The 24,062-nt window shown below is 38.2% G+C and overlaps 1 protein-coding gene across 1 annotated transcript; it reads left to right on the top strand.

Moving 5' to 3' along the window:
* The first annotated feature begins 1,351 nt into the window (after positions 1-1,351).
* Positions 1,352-23,228, top strand: LOC144664343 (uncharacterized). Its single transcript, XM_078525446.1, has 14 exons — positions 1,352-1,430; positions 4,825-4,952; positions 10,968-11,073; positions 11,446-11,880; positions 12,352-12,720; positions 13,872-14,223; positions 15,492-15,679; positions 18,423-18,607; positions 19,247-19,339; positions 19,529-19,708; positions 20,802-21,019; positions 22,052-22,092; positions 22,481-22,577; positions 23,073-23,228. Exons 3-14 carry the CDS (start codon positions 10,971-10,973, stop codon positions 23,077-23,079), a joined length of 2,268 nt encoding a protein of 755 aa, XP_078381572.1. The 5' UTR covers positions 1,352-1,430; positions 4,825-4,952; positions 10,968-10,970; the 3' UTR covers positions 23,080-23,228.
* Positions 23,229-24,062: the final 834 nt, after the last annotated feature.

Genomic DNA, 24,062 nt, shown 5'->3' with positions numbered 1-24,062 from the left:
AAAAAAAGTTGCCCTGTTGCGCAAAATTGTTGAAATCAAAATCTGATTTAAATGGGGTTTGCCAATTGCAAGTACGGCGGATTCATTTGAAACTAAACATTTTATGAGTAGACATCCTAGGTAGAATGGGAAAGCATTTATACACATGGATTGTAAAAGGACCTTCTTGCATATGCATGTCATTCGTAAACGTGGTTTGTGAAAATAACTCACTTAGAAATTAAAGTCAGTTTTGTTGACATATTTTTAAACCTTAATCATTAAACACATCCAGATAAAACGTTGTTGATAGAAAATGTGGTCAAAGCTAAAAGCGTGTGTGATAAAATGAAGCAAAATTCTGGTGCGTGACAAAGTAGAACTTATGGTGGATTTCCACTGACGCGTAAATTTTTACGTGCGTGAAAAAAAATTAGAGACAATGTATGAACGGCCTGCGTAAACGTGTACGCAAGCCGTTCATACATTGTCTCTAATTTTTTTTACGCACGTAAAAAATTACGTGTCAGTGGAAATCCACCTTTAGGCACTGTTTGGACGGACACAGTTTTCAATTCGCCGTTTTCGTGTCCAGTGACTTTGTGCATTTATAGGAGAGCTTGTTTGGACAACGGTTAATAATTAATTGCAAAAATATGTCCAATTCGTCCATGCATTCGCCGGCCGGTTTATGAATAAAATAGAGATAAGAGCAGAATCAATTTTATTAACATATTGTCAGACCAAATTTATTCAACATTAAGCAATTATTGGATGAGGTTTAGCATGATATCGTTAATTATCAAAACTGAGGTCTGTGTTAACTGCCGAAGCCGAAGGCTGAGGCGGATAACACAGACACGAGGTTTTGATAATTTTACGATATCATGTGAAAACCGAATTCAATAATTGTTTTATTACAAGTTTTTAAACAATTTACCACCACTTTCTCTAGCGCCGGCGTAAAACTTCGTCAGAACATTGGCCAAAGCGGTTTTATGTTGTGGTTCCTCCAGGTTCTTCTCCCTCAAATAATCATTCAGTTTTTTTACACTTGTTTTTGCTGTTCTCTTGGTGTTTTTAGAATCTTTATTTTCGATCAAAACTTCCAATTCCTCTTCGGAAACGGAGGCAAATCACTCAGCCATATTTTCAAAAGTTTGGCAGCACTACACGGACGAGGGGCTTGGAAACTAGGCGGACTTTGAACTCGACATGATAACCCAATATCTGCTGCAGATATTGGGTTATCATGTCAAGTTCACATGCTACTGTATATTGACTGAATGCTCTCGACCAATCGCATCTTTCAAAGTAATTCCAATGTATAATAAAAGTTGTTATAACGTTCAGATAATTTAAACATCCGATAATTTTGTTCTCCAGACGGTTTGTCCTCCCCATTATCAAGACCTATTGATAACCCACAATTTATTCTTCCATTCCGTAAGGTAAGTTAAGTTAAAGAACTTAGTAACAACTGGTCAGAAATTTTAAATATCCTTTTTTTATCATTTAGGTAGCGGCGATTGCGAAAAGTAAATTCGATGTGGTGTTTCGAATTTTAACAATGAACAACATTTATTTCTACTCGGGGCGTTTACTTGAGTCATATCGAATGGTTGGAAAATCTTCTCGAATAGCGGTAAAATGCCCTCAATTTTCTTAATTTCTCGGATGTTCATGCTACACATGTGAAGAGTCTTTTTACAGACAATGTGGGTTATCTGTGAGGAGATTAGTTAACACCGTTGTTTGACTGCTGAAGTAAAGAAGCTTCCTGTTTTTCATGTTTTAATATAGAGAACGACGTTTTTTAAACTGAAAAAAAAAATGCAAATTTCAAACTTAGCTGTGGCAGATCTTGTGCGAATGGTACTAGCACTTATGAGACTAAATGTATTTTTTTTTATATCGAACTGGGTAAGAGTTCACTTGATCGCAAATTTTACCAGAAAACTTTAACTGTAGAAGTTACACCAAAAATGTGTCGATCAAAACAAGACTTTTCCTTTCACATGGACAGAAGTCAGTAAATATATTGTTTTTTAAAATATAGATCTTATCAGGCTATCTTGTCGAAATTCAAGTTGACAAATATTTAAGCATTTTTTCGATTATTAACACTTGTGTTCCTCCCCTGTTGGAAAATTTTTGCGACAAAAATGGCTTTTTTAAGCGTTTTATTTTAGAAGTTTTAATAAGTTGCCTTTCATATCAAATATTCAGATTTGAAAACCTTTATGCATATCTCTTTTTGCAGTTTGAATTTTGATTCTTCTTGATTATTACGGAGACGAAGGACGCCCAGTTCCGATTCTTTTTTGTTTTTACGTTCAACTTTTTTCGAAGGCTAAATACTCCTCGTTGTTGTGTCTTTTATTATACATAGTTTTCTGTTGAAACAAAATCAGATTATAAGCGTGCATTTTAATTGCGAATTTACAATACTAAAAGAAAAGCTGCCTCAAAAAGCTAGAAGTTGGAAATGTCAATTAATACACTCCCTTTCTCATTAAATTCAAATTGAAACCTATCTTGAACTTTTAATAGTAAAGTAAAAACAAACATGTTTCATTGATCTTCGCCTCTTAAACAGGTCAGTTCATATTGTGAAAGAAAACTCTAAAAACAGTATTTTTTGTTTCCAGAAAACACGGCCGAAAACAATCAGGCTGAAAAAAAAGTTGCCCTGTTGCGCAAAATTGTTGAAATCAAAATCTGATTTAAATGGGGTTTGCCAATTGCAAGTACGGCGGATTCATTTGAAACTAAACATTTTATGAGTAGACATCCTAGGTAGAATGGGAAAGCATTTATGCACATGGATTGTAAAAGGACCTTCTTGCATATGCATGTTATTCATAAACGTGGTTTGTGAAAATAACTCACTTAGAAATTAAAGTCAGTTTTGTTGACATATTTTTAAACCTTAATCATTAAACACATCCAGATAAAACCTTGTTTATATAAAATGCGTTCAAAGCTAAAAGCGTGTGTGATATAACAAAGCAAAATTTTGGTGCGTGACAAGCTAGAACTTAGGCACTGTTTGGACGTACACTGTTTAACAAATGGTAAACGCCATAGCGTACACTAGCTTCTTGAGTGCTAAACAAGCCTCCCAAGTACATTCATAACTCAATAGTGTACGCTATGGCGTTTACCATTTGTTTTATAGCACAACTTTTAGGCGATTTATTACAGTTTTTTGAGGTAAAAGTGCGCGCGCTTATTTAAACAATTAACAAATGCGTGTAGTGCTCGCTTAAACGCTGACGAAAACCTAAAAGATAAAACAAACAAACGTTTTGAATTTTTGATTTCAGGCGTGCCTTATGCCTAAAAGTCTTTCAGCATTATGGAGAGATGGATGTTGTTATGTTTAGCTTTTTAAATTCACAGAAAAATCGAGAAAATATGTATATTAAACTCGTGATCATGAGGTAGCAGCACTTTCTTGTGCCATGTTGCATCAGATCAGCGCGTGCGCTCAGGTTGAAGACCGTACGTCAGCATACACCCATAATAATAGTAGATGTTAAATTAACCAATCAGAGCGCGCGCTTTACCTTAGTTGTGCTATAAGGACCTCTATGTAAACCACTTTAATTGATAGAGCTTCCTAATAAGAGATTGTTATTATTATTATATCATTTGTTCGACGCGGTTACGCCCTTTCTTTTACACGGCGCCGGTCGATATTGAAATTGCATCGTTTTGAAAACGCTGTCAAAAGTGGAGACTAATATTTATTGTTCTATTTCTCTGTTCTATCTTACAAGTAAGCTTCAAGGTAAGCGAAACATTTCAGATCGTGTAGGCGAATCAACTTGCTTGTAGGTGAAACATCCGATATGCGTCTAGCGTAGTACGTCTCTGGATAAATAGTTCATTATATCTTTGGCCAATTTCAAGCAATATAAAAGCAAACAGTAGCGATATTAAAGTTGCGAGCTACAGTCTTCACTTTTATGCAACCGTCGCCCCTACCCGTTCTCCGCACCGTTGCTGTTTGCACCGAATGAATCCTATTAGTATCACCCTCCCCGGGGATAATTTGTCTTTTCTTTAGTCTATCCGAGCGTTTAAATTTCCCGCGCCAATGTTCAAAAATGGCCATATGGGGTCTTTTGCGCCTGTATAACAAAACCTATTGTTATCAATGTTGAGCCAGCGCAACCTAAGAATCAGCCCACCCTACAGATTAGTGAATAATCTGCGCGCAATGCATAATTTCCGAGAGCAGTGTGGGAGACATCTGACAGCAAAGGAATTTCATAGTTTGTCGATTTGCTTCTTCGACCGAGCAAAAAATTGAACTTAAAAAAAAATTTGCTGGAAAAATTGCTGGACAATAAATTCTCGGAAAATACAAAATGACCGACAAATATTGCGAAGGAACTGTTCCACGAATACCTTGAAAAGCATTCCGAAGCAAGACGACAAGTAGGAATAAGTAGAATGGTTGTAATCGTTTTGCCGTTATTGTTTCCAGGAAAACAATGTATAATACAACAATTATTTAATTAGGTTTTTGTGATATCCGTAATAATCAATTATTCCGGATATCACAAAAACCTCATCCAATAACTGTTTGATGTACATGATGTAAAAGCTATTTATAGTGGTCATGTACAAATCCCAACTGGCAGGAGACAGACCAGTTGCTTATATGTATACAAAGTATGTCCGATGATTTGAACCCGGAACGACCGAAAACAAATCCACCTAGTGGTAGGGTGAAGGAATTGAACCCGAAACCTCCGGATTACAACACCAGCAGCCGGCCTTATACCAATCGGCTAAGCACCTCCATAAATAATAATTATTTATTATTTACAGCATTAATTATTGACTGATATCGTCTTACCCCGCATCGTAAGAACTAAGTTCAGAAGTCCTGGGTTACGTGGTTATTACACACCTTCTTTGCTTGTCCGTGTTGAGCTTCATCCTAAACAGAGTATGTGGTAAGTAGGAGATCCTTTATATACGGATAATAATAGCGATTTATTTTTTTAAGATGGTCTATCAGGAAAAACCGAGCATTGAGAAACACAAGTTGCAAAATGGATTTATTCCTCTTTTTTTGCTCATTGATGGCTTTTAGGCAGATAAGAAACCCTGAAATTATCTTCTATTAAAAAAAGTTAGAATGCATGAGTTTTTCTGTTGATAGAGTGTCCAAACTTCTCCGTGCAGGTTTTAAGTAAATGGGGTTTGGCGGAAACAACTACCTCATTCTCACTAAATATCGCGAGTAGTAAATTTCGCGAAAATTAAGAACCATATTTTGCTAGTATTAAATTTCGCGATTTCGAGAGCAAGGTAGAATTGGAATCTATTAAAATTCACGATTTTTCTATTCTTCAATATGAAGCTTTGACCTCAGACTGTAAAAGCGTAATAATTATGATAGTCATCATAAAAAACAGGAAACAAAACAAACTAAACACAACAAAGCATAGGTGTTCCACAGTTAAACACCCGAGAGGTGCATCTACGAATGCAAAAGTGAGAATTTGATGAGCTGGGCTGCAGAGGACAGTTCGGACAGTGAGAGTGATGCAGTGAAAGATAACTGATGGATAAAAGTAAACACAAAACTCCTTAACATGAATATGAGACATGTTTGGCTATTTGCAATAAAGCACATTGAATATCATTATTTTATTGATCTCATAAATTATACGGTATTAAATTTAGCGATTTCAATCTTCGTGTGTCCTATATTTCGCGTTTCTTTTTTAAAAAAATCGCCATAATTGCAAAATTAATCAATACTAGTGAGAATAAGGTACATCAGGTTTCTGAATTTAAATGCATTTTAAAAAGCTGAAGAGTTACCCTATTCAAATAATAAAGGTTCACTATTAGCTCTTTATGGACAAAACACAAAGAAATAGATTTTTCAACTCTTGCCACGTAATCAAGATTTTGCTCGGTTTTTCCTAATTGTCGCTGTAAAGTAAATCAGCTGTAAATTTTATCGACGTCATTGTGGACTCACAGGTCTGCACTCTGAACATAAAGATAACATCGTCGAAAGCGCATTTATTTCGCTTCCTGATTTTATCGAAACCTTGGTTTAATAGAGACAAAATAAATCAATCATATGGTGGTACTAATCTTAAACCCATCCTCTAAGTGGTAGTTAAAACAAGCTAATCTTTTGTCGCTGTCAACTTAAGCTTTAAGACTTTCAAAAACAGCGTAAAATAGCGTATAATTAGTAGTTTCCCGTTTAGTATATATTTACTGCACCGAAGTGGAGGTGGCTAGTGATGGATATTTACCGAGCCTTGATGATTGAAGCAGCTAGGTAAATATCTATCACTGACCACCGACACTGATCTAACCGTAAACAATGAAACAGTAAACATTGAAACAGATCCGTCCCTAATTTGAAATTACAACAAAGTTCATTGGGATAAATTGACAAACGCGAGATAAGGAGATTAGAACATTTCTCGTATTTTTTTCCTCCTTTAGCGATTTCTAATTTTTTTTCATGGCTCTACCCCTCTTTTGATCAACATTAAATAGCTTGCCGTCAGTTTTTTTTAATTAAACATAAGAAAAGCTTAGTTTTACGCAATGTAGTTGAATAATTATGTTTCTGTCTAACTTTATTTGTTATTGTTAATGGCTTCATTTCAAATGCCTAAAACTGATATTTTATACGCATGTGTTTGTTATTGTATTAACAATGTACTGTAAAAAGGGTAGTCTAAAAATTTTGATGTAAATTATACAATGTATTGTAAATAAGGAAATGAAAACTCTGTTGTGTAAGTGTTGTCTTATGATTTAAGGTCGCGGGGGACACCTTAGGCTCATCATTATGTATTTATTTAAAGCGTATGCACGAAGTACAACGACTGACATCGACAACTTTTACTGGAAAAAAATATGGGCGCGTGCGCGTGATTTGTAAAAAATCCCTGTTTCTTTGATATTTTAACCAATTTAAAACAACACTTAGCGATATACGTTCATATAGATTGTAGGAAGTCTTTGAGCTTATTTTCATTTAAATTTGAATATTTCTGCAACTCAGAGTAATCATAAAATATTCGGCATAAACAATCGTGTCCTTTTTAAAACGCATTGTTCTTACCATAAAAGCGTGGAATATAATTACCATAATTACATCTCTCCTTGGCAAAATGATCGTTTTTAGGTCGGGACACCTTCGGAAATCTCAAAGTTTGGACTTTTCCGACAATTTTGTGGCAGAGAATACAGCACGGATACAGAACTTCATGGCTTGCCACTGCAGATAGGTAAACTATGAATACTGTAGTGTGTCATAACAGAAGCGGAATTTTAAAAGAGCGCTTTTAGAAAGAGGTAGAAGACATTAAATTCAAATTTGCGCACTTAAACCGCCATAACTTGCTGGCAAACTTTTAATTAAAAAATCCGCTTCTGTTATGACACTCTAGAGGTATTGACTGATTAGTTTTTGACAAGATCACAGTGTGCTGTCTCTTACCCGTTCCGCAAACTCTGCCACAAAATCATGTTTTTCCCATTTTGGCACTAACGAGGCTATAACATCGCCGTTAAATGCAATCTACCAAATAGAAGATGACATTCACAATTTTTCATTATTTCTTTATGTCTCTGTAAAATTTGAGCTAAATCGCACCCATAACAGCTGAGAAATAAGTGTTTTAAAAGATGCAGGTCAAGCAAAATTTCCCTTCATGAATTTATTCATGCTGTAGGTATCCCCCGCGACCTTAAAAACGGTACCTAATAAAAGTAATAAACGGCACGCAATACATGCAAAAGTGGAAGGCGCAGTGGCCAAATTGTTAGTGCGCCGGACTCCGGATCGAGCGGTCTCCGTTCGAGCCCTGGTCGGGGGCACGGTGTTGTGTTCTTGGGCAAGTCAGTTTACTCTCACAGGGGGTACCCTGCGATGGACTAGCATCCCATTCAGGGAGGGGGGGGGGGATAATAATATTTCTAGCAGCTGAATACTACGGAAACCGGGATAAGCTCCTGCAGTATGGGCCGCATGGCTTGAGGTTTCCCTTTAATGCATGCAGAAGCGATGATGTTTTTCAAAGGGGTCTTTAACAATTTTAAAGAAATTTGTCAAAAAATTCAAAATTAAAAAAGTAATTATCCTCGCTGAACACTGTCATTCAAGCTTCTTTACTTAAAAAAAGGGGATTTACCAGACTCCAATTGTTTCTCACCTCCTCTGGCAAACAATTGCGTCATTTATTCCCAAAATAATCTTCACGTGTCTCAATAGCCGACATATCGGCTTCTGGAAAGGTATGAGTTTCAAGAAGATTAGGATGTTACAAACAGATTGCAGCTGCTTTCTTCTAGGCATCAAAGAAGAAAAAGTCTTCCCTTTTACTTTCCCAATTTTAGAGTTTTTAGTAAACAAGCTGGTTATTTCAGGCCAAAGAAAATATACGTAACTTTATTTAATTAGGTTAATACTGCATGCCCCATGTGTGAGAGAAATTCATTTACAGTTTCCATGCTCCTTTCCTACGACAGGTGTCTAAGGCTTAAAAAATTCATAAATACACTTTATGTACACCTAATTGCAACAACGTTGTCACGGAAACAAGAAACGTCAAATGAAAAAAAGGCAAACAGGAATTTTTTAGGCAAACAATTACTACATGCTGGGGTTGTAATAATTCGGAAAACAGTTAGCAATACCGTATAAAAGCAGGCTTTTCTTTTTCTTTCTCATAACATAATTCCACACATGTAAAGTGGACAGGCTCTGTAATTGATGCAAGCTACTGAATAAAGATTATGCTAATTAACTCCTTTTTGGCTTTTCTTCATTTTTATTTTTCATATGACAACGTTTTTGCAATTAGGTGGATACTCGCATTTATACTAGAGTCGCTTCAGCGCATTAACTCAGCGTTGCTGAAGCTGGAAAAGCGAAATCAACTGCTATCAGATACGAACAGTTAGCATCTTTCAGGTAAAACTAAATAGTTTTGTTTCAGTACTTCCTTTTTCAATTCAATTGTGCAGCGGATCAGAGCCGTTTAAAAACAATGGAAGCCATTGAAGTGCTTCCATCGAAACTTTTTCAGGCGTAGTACAAGCGCTCCAGAAACTGTCACAGAATAGTGCACGTGATAGAAAGGTAAGAAGCTACTCATTATCAAGCAGTATGATTTTATTATTGTTCTTTGCGCTGCACAACAAGTTTTCTTGTTATAAACACTGTCGCCTTGATAACCGTGTTGCATGGAAAGAATGCAGATCGTATCGAGGAAGCCAGAGGAACAGGTTTGATTGTAAATGTCAGGAAAACTCAGAGATGCGATCCGCTATTTTGGAAGGAAGTATATGACAATATGAGAAGGAGAAAAAATGCTAACGAGTTTCACATTGAACCAAACATGCCACGAACAAAACTGTAGAAGGCAGCAACATAGCGTGAGTCCTACTGGCAAAGAGCCTAATTAGGGCCGTAAACATTTTGCTTGGCATATCCAAGTAAAATAGGCGATCACCGATGGATCACCGATTTTACAAGGTATTTCAGAAAAGTCAATCTTTTTCAAATGTGAATTATTTTCCCAACTAAACGTTTTTTTTCTTTAATTTTTGGTTAAATAAAGACGAGGCAAGTGCCCCGTCTTGCCTCTTGCTAGTTACAGCCCTGCTTATATCTTCCTCTGGTCGATCATCTCATTCAGGAAATGAATGATAGGCTTCTGTCAAAGAATTATCGGTTCCTAGGACACGCTAGAACAGTATCTAGTTCAAAAAAAGTTCAATGCGTCAAGCACCGACATCCAGGACACAAGACATGTGTGGGCTACCGGCATGAAACGCACAAGCTCTTGATATCCCACTATTCAGATCTGCTAGTGGACAGAAAACCTTTTACTATCAGGTTGTTAGTCTTTGGAACTCTCTGACACCCGAACTTAAACTTTGCCAATCCCACAGAGAATTTAAACAATTCTTAAAGCGTCTACTTTTAACGGAATTCTTAGGTTAATTAATTTTGATTTTTATTATATTCATAGTTTATTTACAATATGTATTTATAGGTTTAAGTATATGTATTTATTTAACTCTGAAAAGCCTCATCAGGGATGGATTAATAAAATTTGTATGTATGTGTGTATGACGATGCGACACATGTGGCCTAACGATCTTTCCGAGAAGATAGTGTACAACAATGAGATTTTAACGTGGCAAAGAAAATGGTTGCATTTATCCGAGAACGCCCCGCGACTCTGGCTGAAACACGCGAGTGCACTAATGCGTCTTTATCCAAACGTGAATGTAATTCTCACGATCCTCCTCACAATACTCGTTTCAACTTTAACCGTCAAACACTCTTTCAGCACGATGCGCAGAGTCAAGACCTATCTATGTGCAACAATGAGAACAGAACGACTCTCGTCTGTTGCTTTGCTGCATGCATATGAGGATAAAAAAATGACCATTGACGGGAAGGCGATGGCCCTTGAGTTTTGCACCAAGGAGAACAACATTAACTTTAACTATAGTAACAGTTGGTTTCAACTTGAAATCAAAGCGCGTTTAGCTGCAGACATACTCCCAAAAATGAAAAGGGCTTTATCTTATAAGTAAGCCATTGGATTTGCAATAAAGGATAAGAAACGTCTGAACTAATTTCATAAGCCTATTCTTGACCCAACGCACTCGAGAAGTTAGAAACAAGCTTACACACCAAACATGATGGCTAGCTAGTAGCTATCCCCTGACCTTGGTGAAATAGTATCAATATATTTTAAATTAGTCTACTTAGAAGACAATGCGTGCACATAACTTGGATGTAGCTGGCATAAAGAACAACACCACAGACAACGCCAAATAGATTTGGTACACAGCTTGCTGTATCTCTTTGCGTTTGCCGTTTTCAGAAGGCCAATACGTCTTAGGTGGCCCGAGCTATTTTCAGGATTTATTCCTCAAATAACTTTCTTTATCTACTGTAATTTCAGTTAATGGCAACGGTATACCAGCACGTCACTGAAAGCAGAATGTTCCTAGTGTTCCTCAGCACCTTATGGCTGTGTACTCCATTAGCTATGTCAATCCAAGCAAAAGGTAAATGAAATAAGAGTCTAAGAATAAATTTCAGTTTGATTTCTGTTCGATATTTTGCCATTCTTACATTTATGTGCATTATACGACTACTTACTGACTCAGTTTGGAGGTGCAAGTTTTAGTGCGTAAAGCATTTGTCACTTCTAAAAAACACTGCTAAAGTACAGTCTGGTAATTTAGAAGTGTTTGGCAGTTGCATGTAATCATGGTGTGAAACAAGGATGAACTGAACAAGCTTCACCACTTATGTATTGATCCCTGAGTATTGATGTTTCAAGGCCGGAGTCAACAAGAGTAGAATTTGAGCAGTTATGTGAACAAGCAAACTTGCTTTTAATTACTTTTTGACAGTTATTTATTAATTTATTACAGATTTTGTTGGCGTTTTAACTGGTGACGATAACCTCACCGTTTACGCAGACGGCAGTCTTGTCGGTCACAACGGCGGCGTTTGGTATGCCGCAAGGTGGTTTTCTTTCTCTAGCAATACGAAAGTCATTGCCGTGTCCGTTTACAACGGACCAGGGGTCAGTGGATTCCTTGGTGTGTTCAGTAACGGTGTGGTCACGGACAGTAGCTGGAAATGCAAAGAGACCGATAATCCAGAAAATGGATGGGAGCAGACTAATTTTGTCGACGATGCGTGGCCATACGCTTATAATAGGAAAAATAACAGTGGTCTGAGTGGTTCGACTCGAGTGCTTGGAATTCCTGCAAATGTTCATTGGATAAGTCCGGCAAATCATTACGCAAACAGGTTGATCTGTAGACGTCGCTTTAGTACGGAGGAGAAATCTAGTAACAAAAGTAAGTACCATTGAGACACATTCATTTTCAGTAATTCAATCTATGTCAACTTAGTTTATTCTTCGAGACCTTCACCTGATTTTCATATCTACATTGTCTCACTGTTAAGCCATTTAGTCGGATTCTTCTAGATTCATTCTCATTTGCCTTCATAATTTGCACTATCAACTACACTTGCGAAGTTAGTTTCGAAGCTCGTTTTTCTTTTCCTTATTCTTCTCTGGTGAGTGTGTAAAGGCGAAGCGATGGAAAAATCCACCGGCGTACTCCTCTTCTGTCACTAACCTACCCAAATTGCCCATTTCCAGCGCTGTGAGTAGTCTCTTAGCTGATGATTACCTACGTGGTCAATCAGGAAGATTCTTCAAGAGTATTACGCAATCAAGTATATTTCTATGTCCTCTCATTGATCACGTAGATAAGGCACGAAGAGTCCACTGTAAACTGTAACCAATCTTTTATTCAATATAGCTTTGATAACCATCCGTGCCAGTTACAAAACCAACATTATCAGGCTATATCTTGATGGAGTCTTCACAGCAATAACAAAGGGCAGCTTGGCACTCCTAAAAGATCAGCACGAACTTCAAGCTGTACAGGTGGAAGACAGTTCAAGAGACTATGTTGTCTTTATAGCCTCGTCCAGCAATGGCTTTAGAACCGACAAATCATGGAGTTGTACAGATGTTTACCGCGACGGCTGGTTTCTTCCTAGTTACAACCCCACCTCGTGGCCCAGAGCCCATGCTGTGACTACTTACACTTATTTCATAGCACCAGATGCCAAGTGGATCGGATATGTTTCTCCAAGAAAGAGAATCTTCTGCCGGCGGACTAAGGGTAAGAAAAAATCTTGAACAATACTATTTAAGTCCAAAATAAGGTCAACTCTCTCCAAAACGGACACCTTCGGGACCGGCTCCAACTGTCTTAGAGAAGTGGCTGTCTCTAGGAAGTTTAGTTACAGTAAAATGACTGAAAACGGCATGGACGGGACCAACACCAGGTGTCCGTCCATGCTGTTTGACAAGTGCCGTTTGACAAGTGCCCCGATCGTTTCTATCGCATCGATCGTTTGCAAATACTGAGACGATCTTAAGGCTGGTTCTCATATGATCGCCCCGATCGTCTCTGTCGCTTCTGTCGTTTGCAAATTCTGAGGCGATCGTAGGCGATCGAAGCGATTGGGAGCGATCAGGGAGTTCTCATATGATCGCCTCGTTCGTCTTGTATATGCAAAATAGGGTTATTCAAACAAAATAATTATTCATGATCTTTTCTTTGTTCCTGCATATGAATATTCGATTTTTTTCCGATCGACGCACGTGTGTTTTTCAAAACTCCGATATCGCTAATGCAGCCTTCGATGCAAAGGCAAACCTCATGGCCTCCTATCTTCACGTTATTGCAGTTTTACAGCGAAGAAGCAAAAGGGAGGCCAAAGTAGTTATGGGTAATACTGATGCACCATGGGACAGTTTGGATCGCTTCGATCGTCTCCCTCTGCGAAAGTAGTTCTCATATAATCGTTCGCGATCGCCGCGGTCTGCGACCGAGCGCCCGGATAGAACACAAGCGATCGAAGCGATCGCGATCGTCTCGATCGTCGCAGACGTTAGCGATCGTCTCTGTAATGTTCTCATATAATCGCCCCGATCGCAAGCAATTTTTTTGAAGCGACAGAGGCGATAGAAACGATCGGGGCGATCATATGAGAACCAGCATTTAGCGTAATCTATTAACAGACGATCGATGAGTAGCAATAAAAAGGCTGGGAGGACTAATGATCATTTTGGTAAAGATCTAACTTTTTTGTTATTTGCTTAGCAAAAGACTGAACGAAAATATAAATGTAAGCTATAGGCAGCTAGACTAAACCACAGCACGTATACTCTTAACGTTTTTGTTTATACTTGAATCGATCTAAAGAATATTGTGCAGAATCATAAAATAGCCTGTCACTGAAAAAAAGTTCTGTTTATTTGAATTAGAGCCTGACCCCCAAATTCCCCACAACACACCAAGTACAGACCTCCAAACATCCGTTTCTTCTTTGGTACAAAGAATGACAAATTCTCCTACCAACTCGATCGATTCGACAACAATGGTCATGAAGTACTCACCAGCAACCACGCAAACAACAACAACATTTTCTTCTACAGCGGGATCACAAAATTTTACAGGTTCCTCAAGAGCGTCACCTACAAGTGATCCTAACAACACGGATACGAATAGGTTATCTGCGTTAGTAATCGTGGTGATAGTTGCTAGTGGTAGTGTGACGGCTGTGATCATTGGGGTGGCTGTTTCTTTTTACATCTGGAGGAAACGGAGAAATAAAAGGTTTTTTATTTTTTTTTTTAGTTTTTAGTATTTGAATTGTATTTATTTGACGTGGAGGTAGCCTATATATAATTTGACATTTTATATCTAAAATCCTATTGTTCTCTCTCTCTACAATATATCGACGATTGCAGCCGTGAACCAAAATATCAGTGTAGAAGCGACTGAAGTCGTCGATGTAATGCAGAGAGAGAAAAACAGGGTTTTAGGAGGGTCAGTTATTATAAAAGATTTCGGCCTCAGCTGCCTGCAATATACTTAATAATGCTGTGAGCCAAAGTAATTATCTATCAAATAATTGTGGGATGTGGTTTTGTGATATATGAAATAACCAAGGTTGGGATACGTGCTGTCAACAGTAGTCTTTGGCTTCCAGGGGAAAAAAGTCTGTATAACCTTGATTATTCCCGATATCACGAATCTAATAATCGTTCTATCATACATTTTTGTGTTAAGATGAACGCAGTAGAAATATTTTGAATTCACTGTGTGCATTTTCCCAAGAAGCCTCGGCACCACGCGTGTACTCGGAAATCATGCATTCCGCGCGAACGTAGCAAATATATTATTCACTCAGCTCAGATCTGATCTGTTAGCAGACTAGTGAAATAATCTGCCATAATACCACTTCTTTGTTATCGCGTGCGCTGATAAAATCACGATACCCAAACGTAATCAGAAAGTCATTGCCATCCGTATATGCCATACATAGAGTCATGGCCGCGCGGCCAAACGGCCATGTTATGTTCTGTTTATTATATAAGTCATAAGTAGAACTTGAGCCAGCGATCCAATGGATAATCATTACTTGGTCAGAGGTCAACTTCCAAAAAACAAATGAAATCTATGTTTTTTACACCTGAGCCCGCGACATGGTCATGTGTTACTGACCAGCAGATACCTCTTTTTGTCAGCTGTTAATTGACGATAACATTGAGGTCCAATATCAAAGATGTAAGCTGAGAACTGGGGAGCTGTTTGGTCAGAAATGATATCACACGTGTGGATAAAAATGATATCGCCACTGGCGGGATAGCGTTTTTATCGATTTACTACAACTCGATATACCACTGAATTTTACATAATAAATGAACTTCTGAAAAAAAAACCGCACCACCCCACCAATCAGTTTTAACACACAAAATGCCCTCCGCTATAGACTTGGCTCTTAAAGAACCATACATGTATTATTTCTAGCTCCGATTATATGAGCCCCCCTCCCTCTGCTTTTGAGCTTGTTTTTGTACTTTTGCAAATTGATGTTGCAGGAAAAAAAGCAACAACAAATTACCAAGAAAAAATCAACGGAGTAATAAATGGGAAATGAAGCGCGATGACGTCACTTTATGTGAAGAACTCGGTCATGGAGCATTTGGAAAAGTGTTCAAAGGAATCATGAAAGTCCCTTCATTAAAGAAGAAAGCAAAAATGACTGTAGCGGTGAAGGTGCTACGAGGTATGTTACAATCGGAACAATTAATTTGCAGCCATATTTCAAGCGTCCGTTTAATAATTACAGACCACGAGCTACACAACAAGCGTTAAACACAAACTTTGTTGTAATAAATAGGGTCAGCTTAATCGGACGCAATTGTTTTAGACTTCGCCTCTTAAAATCAGCTATGGTGACCGTGTGTGTGTGTATTTCCACATCATTATTACTGCAAATTTTAAATTGGTACTGCATTGGGAACTGAATAATTTGTCTAATTTTAAGTTAAAGGGTATGTTAAAATTTCTCCTTAGGTTAATTAAGTTGAGGGCTGGAGAGAAAGCCCTTCTAGGGGATTAGTTGGGCAAAAATTCTACTTGGGTTGGTTTTGGGTTTGAGGGCAAGGGAAACTTTTCCTCGAAGTTGCGTTCAAGTTTAAAGTGCAATATTCCTACTTGGGGTTGTACTAAGCAATTATTGGATGAGGCTAAGTATGATATGAAGAATTATGCAGATCGAGGAGGGTGTTATCCGCCTCAGCCTTCGGCTTCGGCGGATAACACCCTCCTCGATCTGCATAATTCTTCATATCATACGAAAGCCGAACTCAATAATTGTTTTATTATTCATTCAAAATATTTCCAAGAGCTCTAAAAACACAAAATGAATTAAAATGGCTACTAACTTTGGCGAAAAATCAAGTGACTTCCCTTCGAAGCTTTTTTGATGTTTTTGCTATCTTTATCATCTAATATTTTGGCCATTTTTTCGTCGCAATGTTGAAATTTAGCGACCATTTTCGCCTTGGGCTGAGCTCTGTACAAAGCCGTTGTTGCGTGACGTCAATCGTCCAATAATTTTTCTATTATTGTACGATTGACGTCAATCGTCCAATAATTATTACGTCATTCGTCCAATAATAGAAGCGTCTTCCAAATTTGGTCGGTGCTAGCCGGTTAGTTGGAATTAGCCGGGGATTGAAAGCCAATCAGAAGCGAAGAAATATTTTGAATGAATAATAATTAGGTTTAAAGGTAACACAGAAACACCCCTTTTGGGCTAGTTAGCTAAGTCAGAGTAGAGTAACTTAAGCTTATGAAATAGGGTGGGGCTGGGAGCATAGTGGGGGAATATTAATTTAGAAAATATATTATCTATATTTAAACATTTTATGGAACTTGACCGAAGATTCCATTCATGTAGTGTAAATTAGATGGGCATTCTTTTATTGATTATAACTATCTCATATCCAACCATGGCCAGTGCGAGTGGAATTAAAAACACCCAAAGAATTGCAATGTTTAAGCTCCCCAACTGCTCTCACTGACGCGTACATCTACCATATTTCTGGTCCATGGTATATGAGCTCTTATTTTTCACATGGCTCGTTTTCCTTTGTTCTTCCAGGCTGATTATATTGAATAAACCCCGCTAATTAACAACTATCTGAAAAGCTGGGAGCGGCTTTGATTGTAACAGGGGAGAGCGGGGCTGATATTCTAATGTTCACCTAGGGGAATATTAGAGTTGATAATCCCCTAGGGGATTATTACGGTAATATTCCCCTCGTAGAACAGAAACAAGCCTCGCATTACAAACAAAACAACAACTTTACTTAAATAACGTTACATTTATTTTACCTTGACTGTTGTTACATTTTAAATACTACTGAGCAAAGAGCAAATGCTCAATTGAAAACATGAGAAATACGTTCCGGAACTCTAGCCTCGACGTTTGCTTTTTCAGAATTCCGAAGCAGTTCATTCCGTTCGGTTGCTAACACACTCCAAACATTCAAACACCAAAGGGTTATCTTTTTTAGTGTTCTTCGGGATCCTTCACTGTTCCTGGCCAGCAGCTCTTTAATTTTTCATCTTTAACGATGATATTCTAGCCTCTTCGACGTTTTTTTCCCATTTGTTTCCACCTGGTTGAAGCTAAACAACCCTTTTGTCGCCTCCTCAATGCTAATTAAACTGAGCGTTTTCGTAGTCCTCTTCCCGATTCTTAGAGAATAGCAATTTCTCCAAGTCATTGCCTGGATTTGTCGAAAAATTAGAACTTTCCTTCGCGGACTCACTCACTTCTACCAACTTTGCAGTAAAGTGGTGAAAAAAGGTGGTTACAAAGTTGTCGGTACTATTAGGCAATTACAAAATCCCAATGCGTACTTTCGGAATCTTTAATCTTTTGTAAAGCTAGTTTGGCACGCATATTAATTGTTTTGGTCGGCGTATCAAAAACGAAAAATAACCTGTTTATTATAAAATTTAACAATGTGGAAACCCCAGTGCGTCTTTTCGGAACCTTTCTCCTGTTGTTAAGTGTGTGTCGGGAAAAAACATTTGTTTTTCTTCAGCGTATTCTTATTGTTTTAAGCCACTGTTGATACCTCGCCCATGTGAAAAATAACCCTTACATATATCATGGCCTGTAAACCAATCAAAACTCAAGAATATCAATATACCATAGCTAGTATAATAACTAATATGGCATCTAGCAACCCCATCCAGACTCTTCTGCAGTCCGAGTTCGAGCCCCGGGATGATTGAAATGTGATCATGCCGGATAAGACAGAGATGCAAAAGGTTAATAGAAAGCTGTTAGAACGTATCCTAAGATGGTCTACTATCCCATCCGGGGGGGGGGGGGGGGGAGCAATACTTTTCGCTACATAGTACATGAAAACCTAGTATGAGATCTGGCTGCGGGCCGCTTGCCAGGACGTAAAAAGTAGTCATTATATTTCTATCTATAAAATTTTCAGAGAACGCCACTCCTGATCAGAAGAACGATTTCTTAGATGAGATTAATCTGATGAAAGCGGTTGGTTCACACAAGAACATCGTGAGTTTGATTGCCTGTTGTATCAAGTCCACTCCAAATTTCCTCATAGTGGAGTTTGCATCACAAGGAGACTTGCTCTCTTATATGAGAGCACGAAGGAAAAAGGTAAAAGCTTTAGCATAGCCTGAGTCTGCTTAAAAAGGAAAGGGCCTTTTTTCATCAAAAATGCTTTCACGCAGTTATTGATAACTTGCCAGCCTTCTCTATTAAAACAGTACGTTGTTAAGCAACATGTCGTAGTGTTCTTTCTCTATTTTGATTGGACAACAAAAACGGAAGCTGTGCGGGTTGTGCCATGGAGTTTCAGAAACTGGCACTTGTGCGTACTCCGACTCCAAAGTTAGAGACGGTGATTTCTAGAACGCTCTTGAACATAAAAACAGTCCAAATATATTTAGATATTTAATCATACATGGCACTAGCCTATCTAGACTCTAAGGCCCGGGCGAAACGTCGAACTTCACATAAGTCGAACCTAATGCAAATGACCAAAAACAATAGGTTTTGCTCATTTGCATTAGGTTCGACACATGTAAAGTTCGACGTTTGGCCCGGGCCTGAGATTAGCAATCTGAGAACTTTGTAAAAGATATACATAAGAATCTGAATCGTCCTCAGTCGTCTCTTTTGCGAAAATGGCAAGATGCGAAAGACGATCATCCATTCTTCCTAAAGTTTCATTACACAGACGAATTCTTAATTTTTTTTCTTCGTTTTATAAGATTTGCTATTTATGATTTCCAGATAAAAGACATCAAAGTGGCATATGTCGACGTACGAGAAAGCCCGCCATCGCCGACCCCACCAAGATCACTGAACCAGAAAAATACAGGCAGTGTAAGTTATGTTTCACTTTGACCTTCAATTGGATCTTGCTCCGACGAAGGCCTAGCGCTCGAAACGTCAGCTTTTCCAAATTCGCTACGACGGTTAACCTTTTTTTAAATCTTTATTTCAATAACATGCTGCATTACAATAAAACATCACAATATAAATTCTTATAGGTTATCCCATTTATTTAAACAGCACCTTAAGCCTGATATTGACAACATTGAAGAAGTCGACGTGCTTTTCTCGAAGGCGGATAGCAGCATCGACATAAAAATTAAAAGGGCTCAGTCTTTGAAGGAGGAACAACAAGTTCAAGACGATTCTTTGACACCACAGGACATGATGTCCTTTTCCTGGCAAATATCAACGGGAATTGTAAGTGAGAAATGTTTTGTTTACAGTTTTTATAAGATGAAAGTGTAATCTCGTACCCAGAAGTGAGTAAACATCTGGGTACGAGATTAGATGAAAGTGTATTGGTGAAGTGAAGAGTGAACCATCGATACTCTGCGATCGCACTTTCCTTCTCTAACCCTTATACTCCTTTACTCTTTACCCTAGTGAAATCTCGTATTTTTTACTTAACAAAATAGGAATTTTAAGTCTCGTCTTTCCCCGGTAAGAACAGAGCCCCGGAAAATTTCCGCGCAATTTGCATTCTTCGCCTGCTTCAAGTCATCCTACTTTCAAAACAAATGCGCAGCTTTTGATAAAGAAGATTATGGTAAGTGCTTACTCTTTTGACTGGTCAGTGATGATATAGATATCCGTATGTTCATACATTAACCCTCGTACGTACAAAGAAGCAGGAGGGGGGGGGGGTGGGTGGTTGCCTTACCACCCACCCCCCCCCCCAACCCCCCCACATGAGTTTTTTTTTTTTTGAAATGTTGAAAAGGGTATTTACTCTACAATGCTGAAGCTTCATTTATCCCTTGCAAAAATTTTGATATGTCAACCGTGTGTCGAAGGTATTTGACGTTGCCATCAACGTCAAAATTACAAGCAGGTTTGGTCAAAAATCGTCAGTTTTAACACTTTTCTGTATTGTTTCCAGTTTCTTGAATCAAAATGTATGATTTGTTTATTTTTACATTCCATAAGCATTCTGGCTTGACTTTGCAACAACTTCCGTTATTTTAAGAAAATGGTGAAATCCAAGATGGCGGATCCAAGATTGCGGCTTTAATGGTGTCACGTGGCGTCATATGACGTCTCAACCAACAAAAATTATGTCATCTTGTAGAGTAAGCTAATGGGTTTTACATAGTGCAAAATAATTTCGCTATGACTTAATAAAACGAAAACCCTGGGGAGGGGTTCTATCAACAACACCCCTGCGCCCTCACGATGGGTGTATCAATTTGCTTGTACGTCCGACGGTTAACCTGATGTACTTTAATCCAACCAGTTTTTTTGTAAATAGAAAGCAACCACAGGGATTGATTAACTATATTTCTTCTGTTAGCAATTCTTATCAGGAAAGGGCATCATTCATCGAGATCTCGCCGCCCGCAATGTGTTAATCTATGACAACAAACTTGTCAAAGTCGCTGATTTTGGTTTGGCCCGAAGTTCACTGGGAGAGAATGTATATCACGTGACAGGTCAACACAATAAACTTCCTGTGAAGTGGATGTCACCTGAAGCCATAAATGACGGTGTTTTCACCACGAAAAGTGATGTGTAAGTGAATTAAGTTTTACAGTTGGCTTGCATTTAGTTACTATTCATAAATCATTAGCATCCCTAGTGATGTCACCTGGCATTAGGCATGAATAGATTGTGCTAGTAAATTCAAGAAAAGTTGCGTCACAATATACCCAAAAGTTGCTCTAAAGTTGCTCAAATATCAAAAAGTTGCCACCAAAATTTAGAAAAGTTGCTTGCTCTCTAGAGTCGTTTTGTTTTAGAATTCTGAAATTTCATCTGATTGCAATGCCATAGGTGACTCGCACTTGGTGACTAGGTGACTGGCTCTATGTTGCAGCGAATAACCGCTGCCTATTAGATAGATAGCCGCTATCCAGATTTCGTGGGCGTAAAGCAAGTGCTATTTTATTGTCATTTTATTGCATATCCTTAGTTTTAATAAAATGAGTTTTTTGATAAAAGCAGTTTTAATGAAATCCTTAGAAATGAAACGACCTTATATGGTTTGGATCGGTTTTATATCAATTTGTTGCTGAAAAGTTGCCAAGGAAGGCAAAAGTTGCCCTAGGTTGCTGGTACGACAAAAAGTTGCTCAAAACGCTAAAAGTTGCTCAAAAGTTGCCGAGCACAATCTATTTATGCCTACCTGGCATTAAATAGAGCAGAATGAATTAATTAACAGTGTCAGTTGTTGCGAACTTTGGGCACGGAAGAATGAAGCGCCCCACCCACCCACCGACCAGCCACCCTCTCCAGCTTTGCTCGTCAGGGGTCACTACCCAATACTTAATGCTGATGAGTAGTCAGGGAAGGTTATGTACTATCTTTCCATGTTAATCTGAAGATCCTTTCTCCATACGTCTCAGTTATGGTTAAAGGGAACTAGTGAAGCAGTACGTGTCAGGTATGTCATTCACTAAGGGTCGATAGTTTAACTGAAATCAATTTGAGAGAGGAGGAAGTAGGGGGATTGAGGATAGAGGGCAACGGAAAGGAAACTCATTAAATTCAAAGGATTAATGAGAAAACAGGATTTTATTGGAAATATTTTGTTTTATCATAAAGGTGGTCATATGGCGTTGTGCTCTGGGAGATTGCGACTCTTGGTAAGTTGCTTAGTGTACTTACAGAGTATATCCCTCAGAGACGTTTTTGGCTATTGTTCATCACTTGACAGAATATAGCACTGCCAGCAAAACATCTATGACAAGTAGGTACACAAACAAAACTAGCTAAACAAAGGCTAAACAAAGACGTTATGGTTTAGCTTGGAAATGTTGATGTTTAACTCCAAGCCTTCATTCGGTTGGAGTTTAAAGAAGAGTTATTAAACAAAATACCATTAAGACTCAATGGAACTAAAGATTTTAGTCGTCTCAGAGCGAGACGCTGACCCTTTTCAGTGCTCTAGTGTTCGCATGGGAAAATACCGTTCGTTTTAGCTAATCAAAGGTGCAGGAAAGGTGGTTAACATTGTATAAATTTCATTATTAGGTGGTTTTCCTTACCCTGGAATCAGAAACACGGAAATTATGAGACTTCTAAAAAGAGGATATCGAATGGAAAAACCAGATACATGCTCAGATGAGTTGTGAGTAACATTTGTTATCATTTGGTGAGGTGGAAGCAGGGGTAGCCTGTTCGTCAATAAGTTGTTGGTAAGGAGGGTCTAAAACAACTTGGAGATGAATCATGTGGTAAATTAACCAATAAAGTTTAATTCATCGAAACAATCCAAAATGTGGAAAAAACTGATTATACTCTTTAAAACGACAGATCAAAATACAGTCGATTCCTCGCTAACGGACATGTTACCTCACGTAAACGGACACTTAGTCATGGCCCTTGCCAAATACAAACACTTCATTTTTAACTTCAGTTAGGCAGACACATATTGTGGTCGACTGAAGTTTCCGATTAGTGGAGTATTTTTCGGCTTTGAATGTGGCATAGGGCTAACTGTGGGCGAAATTTAAGGATCTAAGATCTAGGGGACACTTTGGTGTGTGTGTGGGCGGGGGAGTTAACTTCAAATGTTCACAGCATGTCATTAAGGAGCTCATTTCTCGTTTTTCCTCCAACACAGCTATTAATTGATGATGCGTTGCTGGGCCGGCAATCCTGATGCACGTCCAACTTTCACCGAGCTTTGTCAAGATCTGGAGGAACGGATGAAGCGAGACGTTCCTTATTTAGACTTGGGCCAGCTAGATGAAGATCAACCGTACTATGATGCATCTGCAGTATCGTGAGGAACATGAGTCAGAGAGTCCTGATCCAAACACTACCGCAGCAAGTTTGGCTTGCGATAATAACGACGATAAATTCAAAATTACAAAGTTTTAAACAAACTTTATAGTGTTTATAGACCTCGAAGACAAGGTCCTCTAGAAACATATGCATGCTCGGGCCTAGATACATCTGGATTTTAAAAGTTGCGCAGCTAAGAATAGAAGAATTGTCAAAGCATTAATGAATTTAGCAGACCCCAACCGCGCCAGTGACTCTGCGCATGTCTCTTTAAGTTCCCCCGCTGTCCTCTACAAAACAACAATACTTGAAAACTAGATTGTACTTAACTGTTTAAGAATTTGACATGTCCACTTTAACTCGTTCAATACACTTGTATTCATTTAGCCTTTTAATTAATTGAGTCTTAATCATGTATTATTATAGTCCTCTCCTTGTTATGTTAACATAATTATTAACTTGTATGTTTTAATTTGATAAAATTCCGTGTTTAAATAAAATATTCCACCCATCCATGATCTATGTAGGAAGCGCTTACCTACCTTACTGACAGAAGATGGCATGGTCAACAGTCATTGGCTAGTGTGAACCTTGCGCCTCATCTCAATATAAATATTGTTTTTGCTGCATGACATAAATGAACAAACGAGGTAGTGATCGCGCGCTTTTAATAAGAGTTACGCGTCGATATAATTAAATAAGATTCGTACAGAATCGAAACCAAAAAGACAATCGATGAAAATCGATGAAAATTGATGAAAATCGATCATGTTAAAAGTCATTGATTTGTCACTGATTTCCAATTGATATCGATTAATTATCATCG

Source organism: Oculina patagonica, chromosome 8 (assembly GCF_052425735.1).
Source record: "Oculina patagonica isolate OP01 chromosome 8, crgOcupat, whole genome shotgun sequence".
NCBI classification, from domain to species: Eukaryota; Metazoa; Cnidaria; class Anthozoa; order Scleractinia; family Oculinidae; genus Oculina; species Oculina patagonica.
This window is presented reverse-complemented; position numbering and strand designations above follow the sequence as displayed.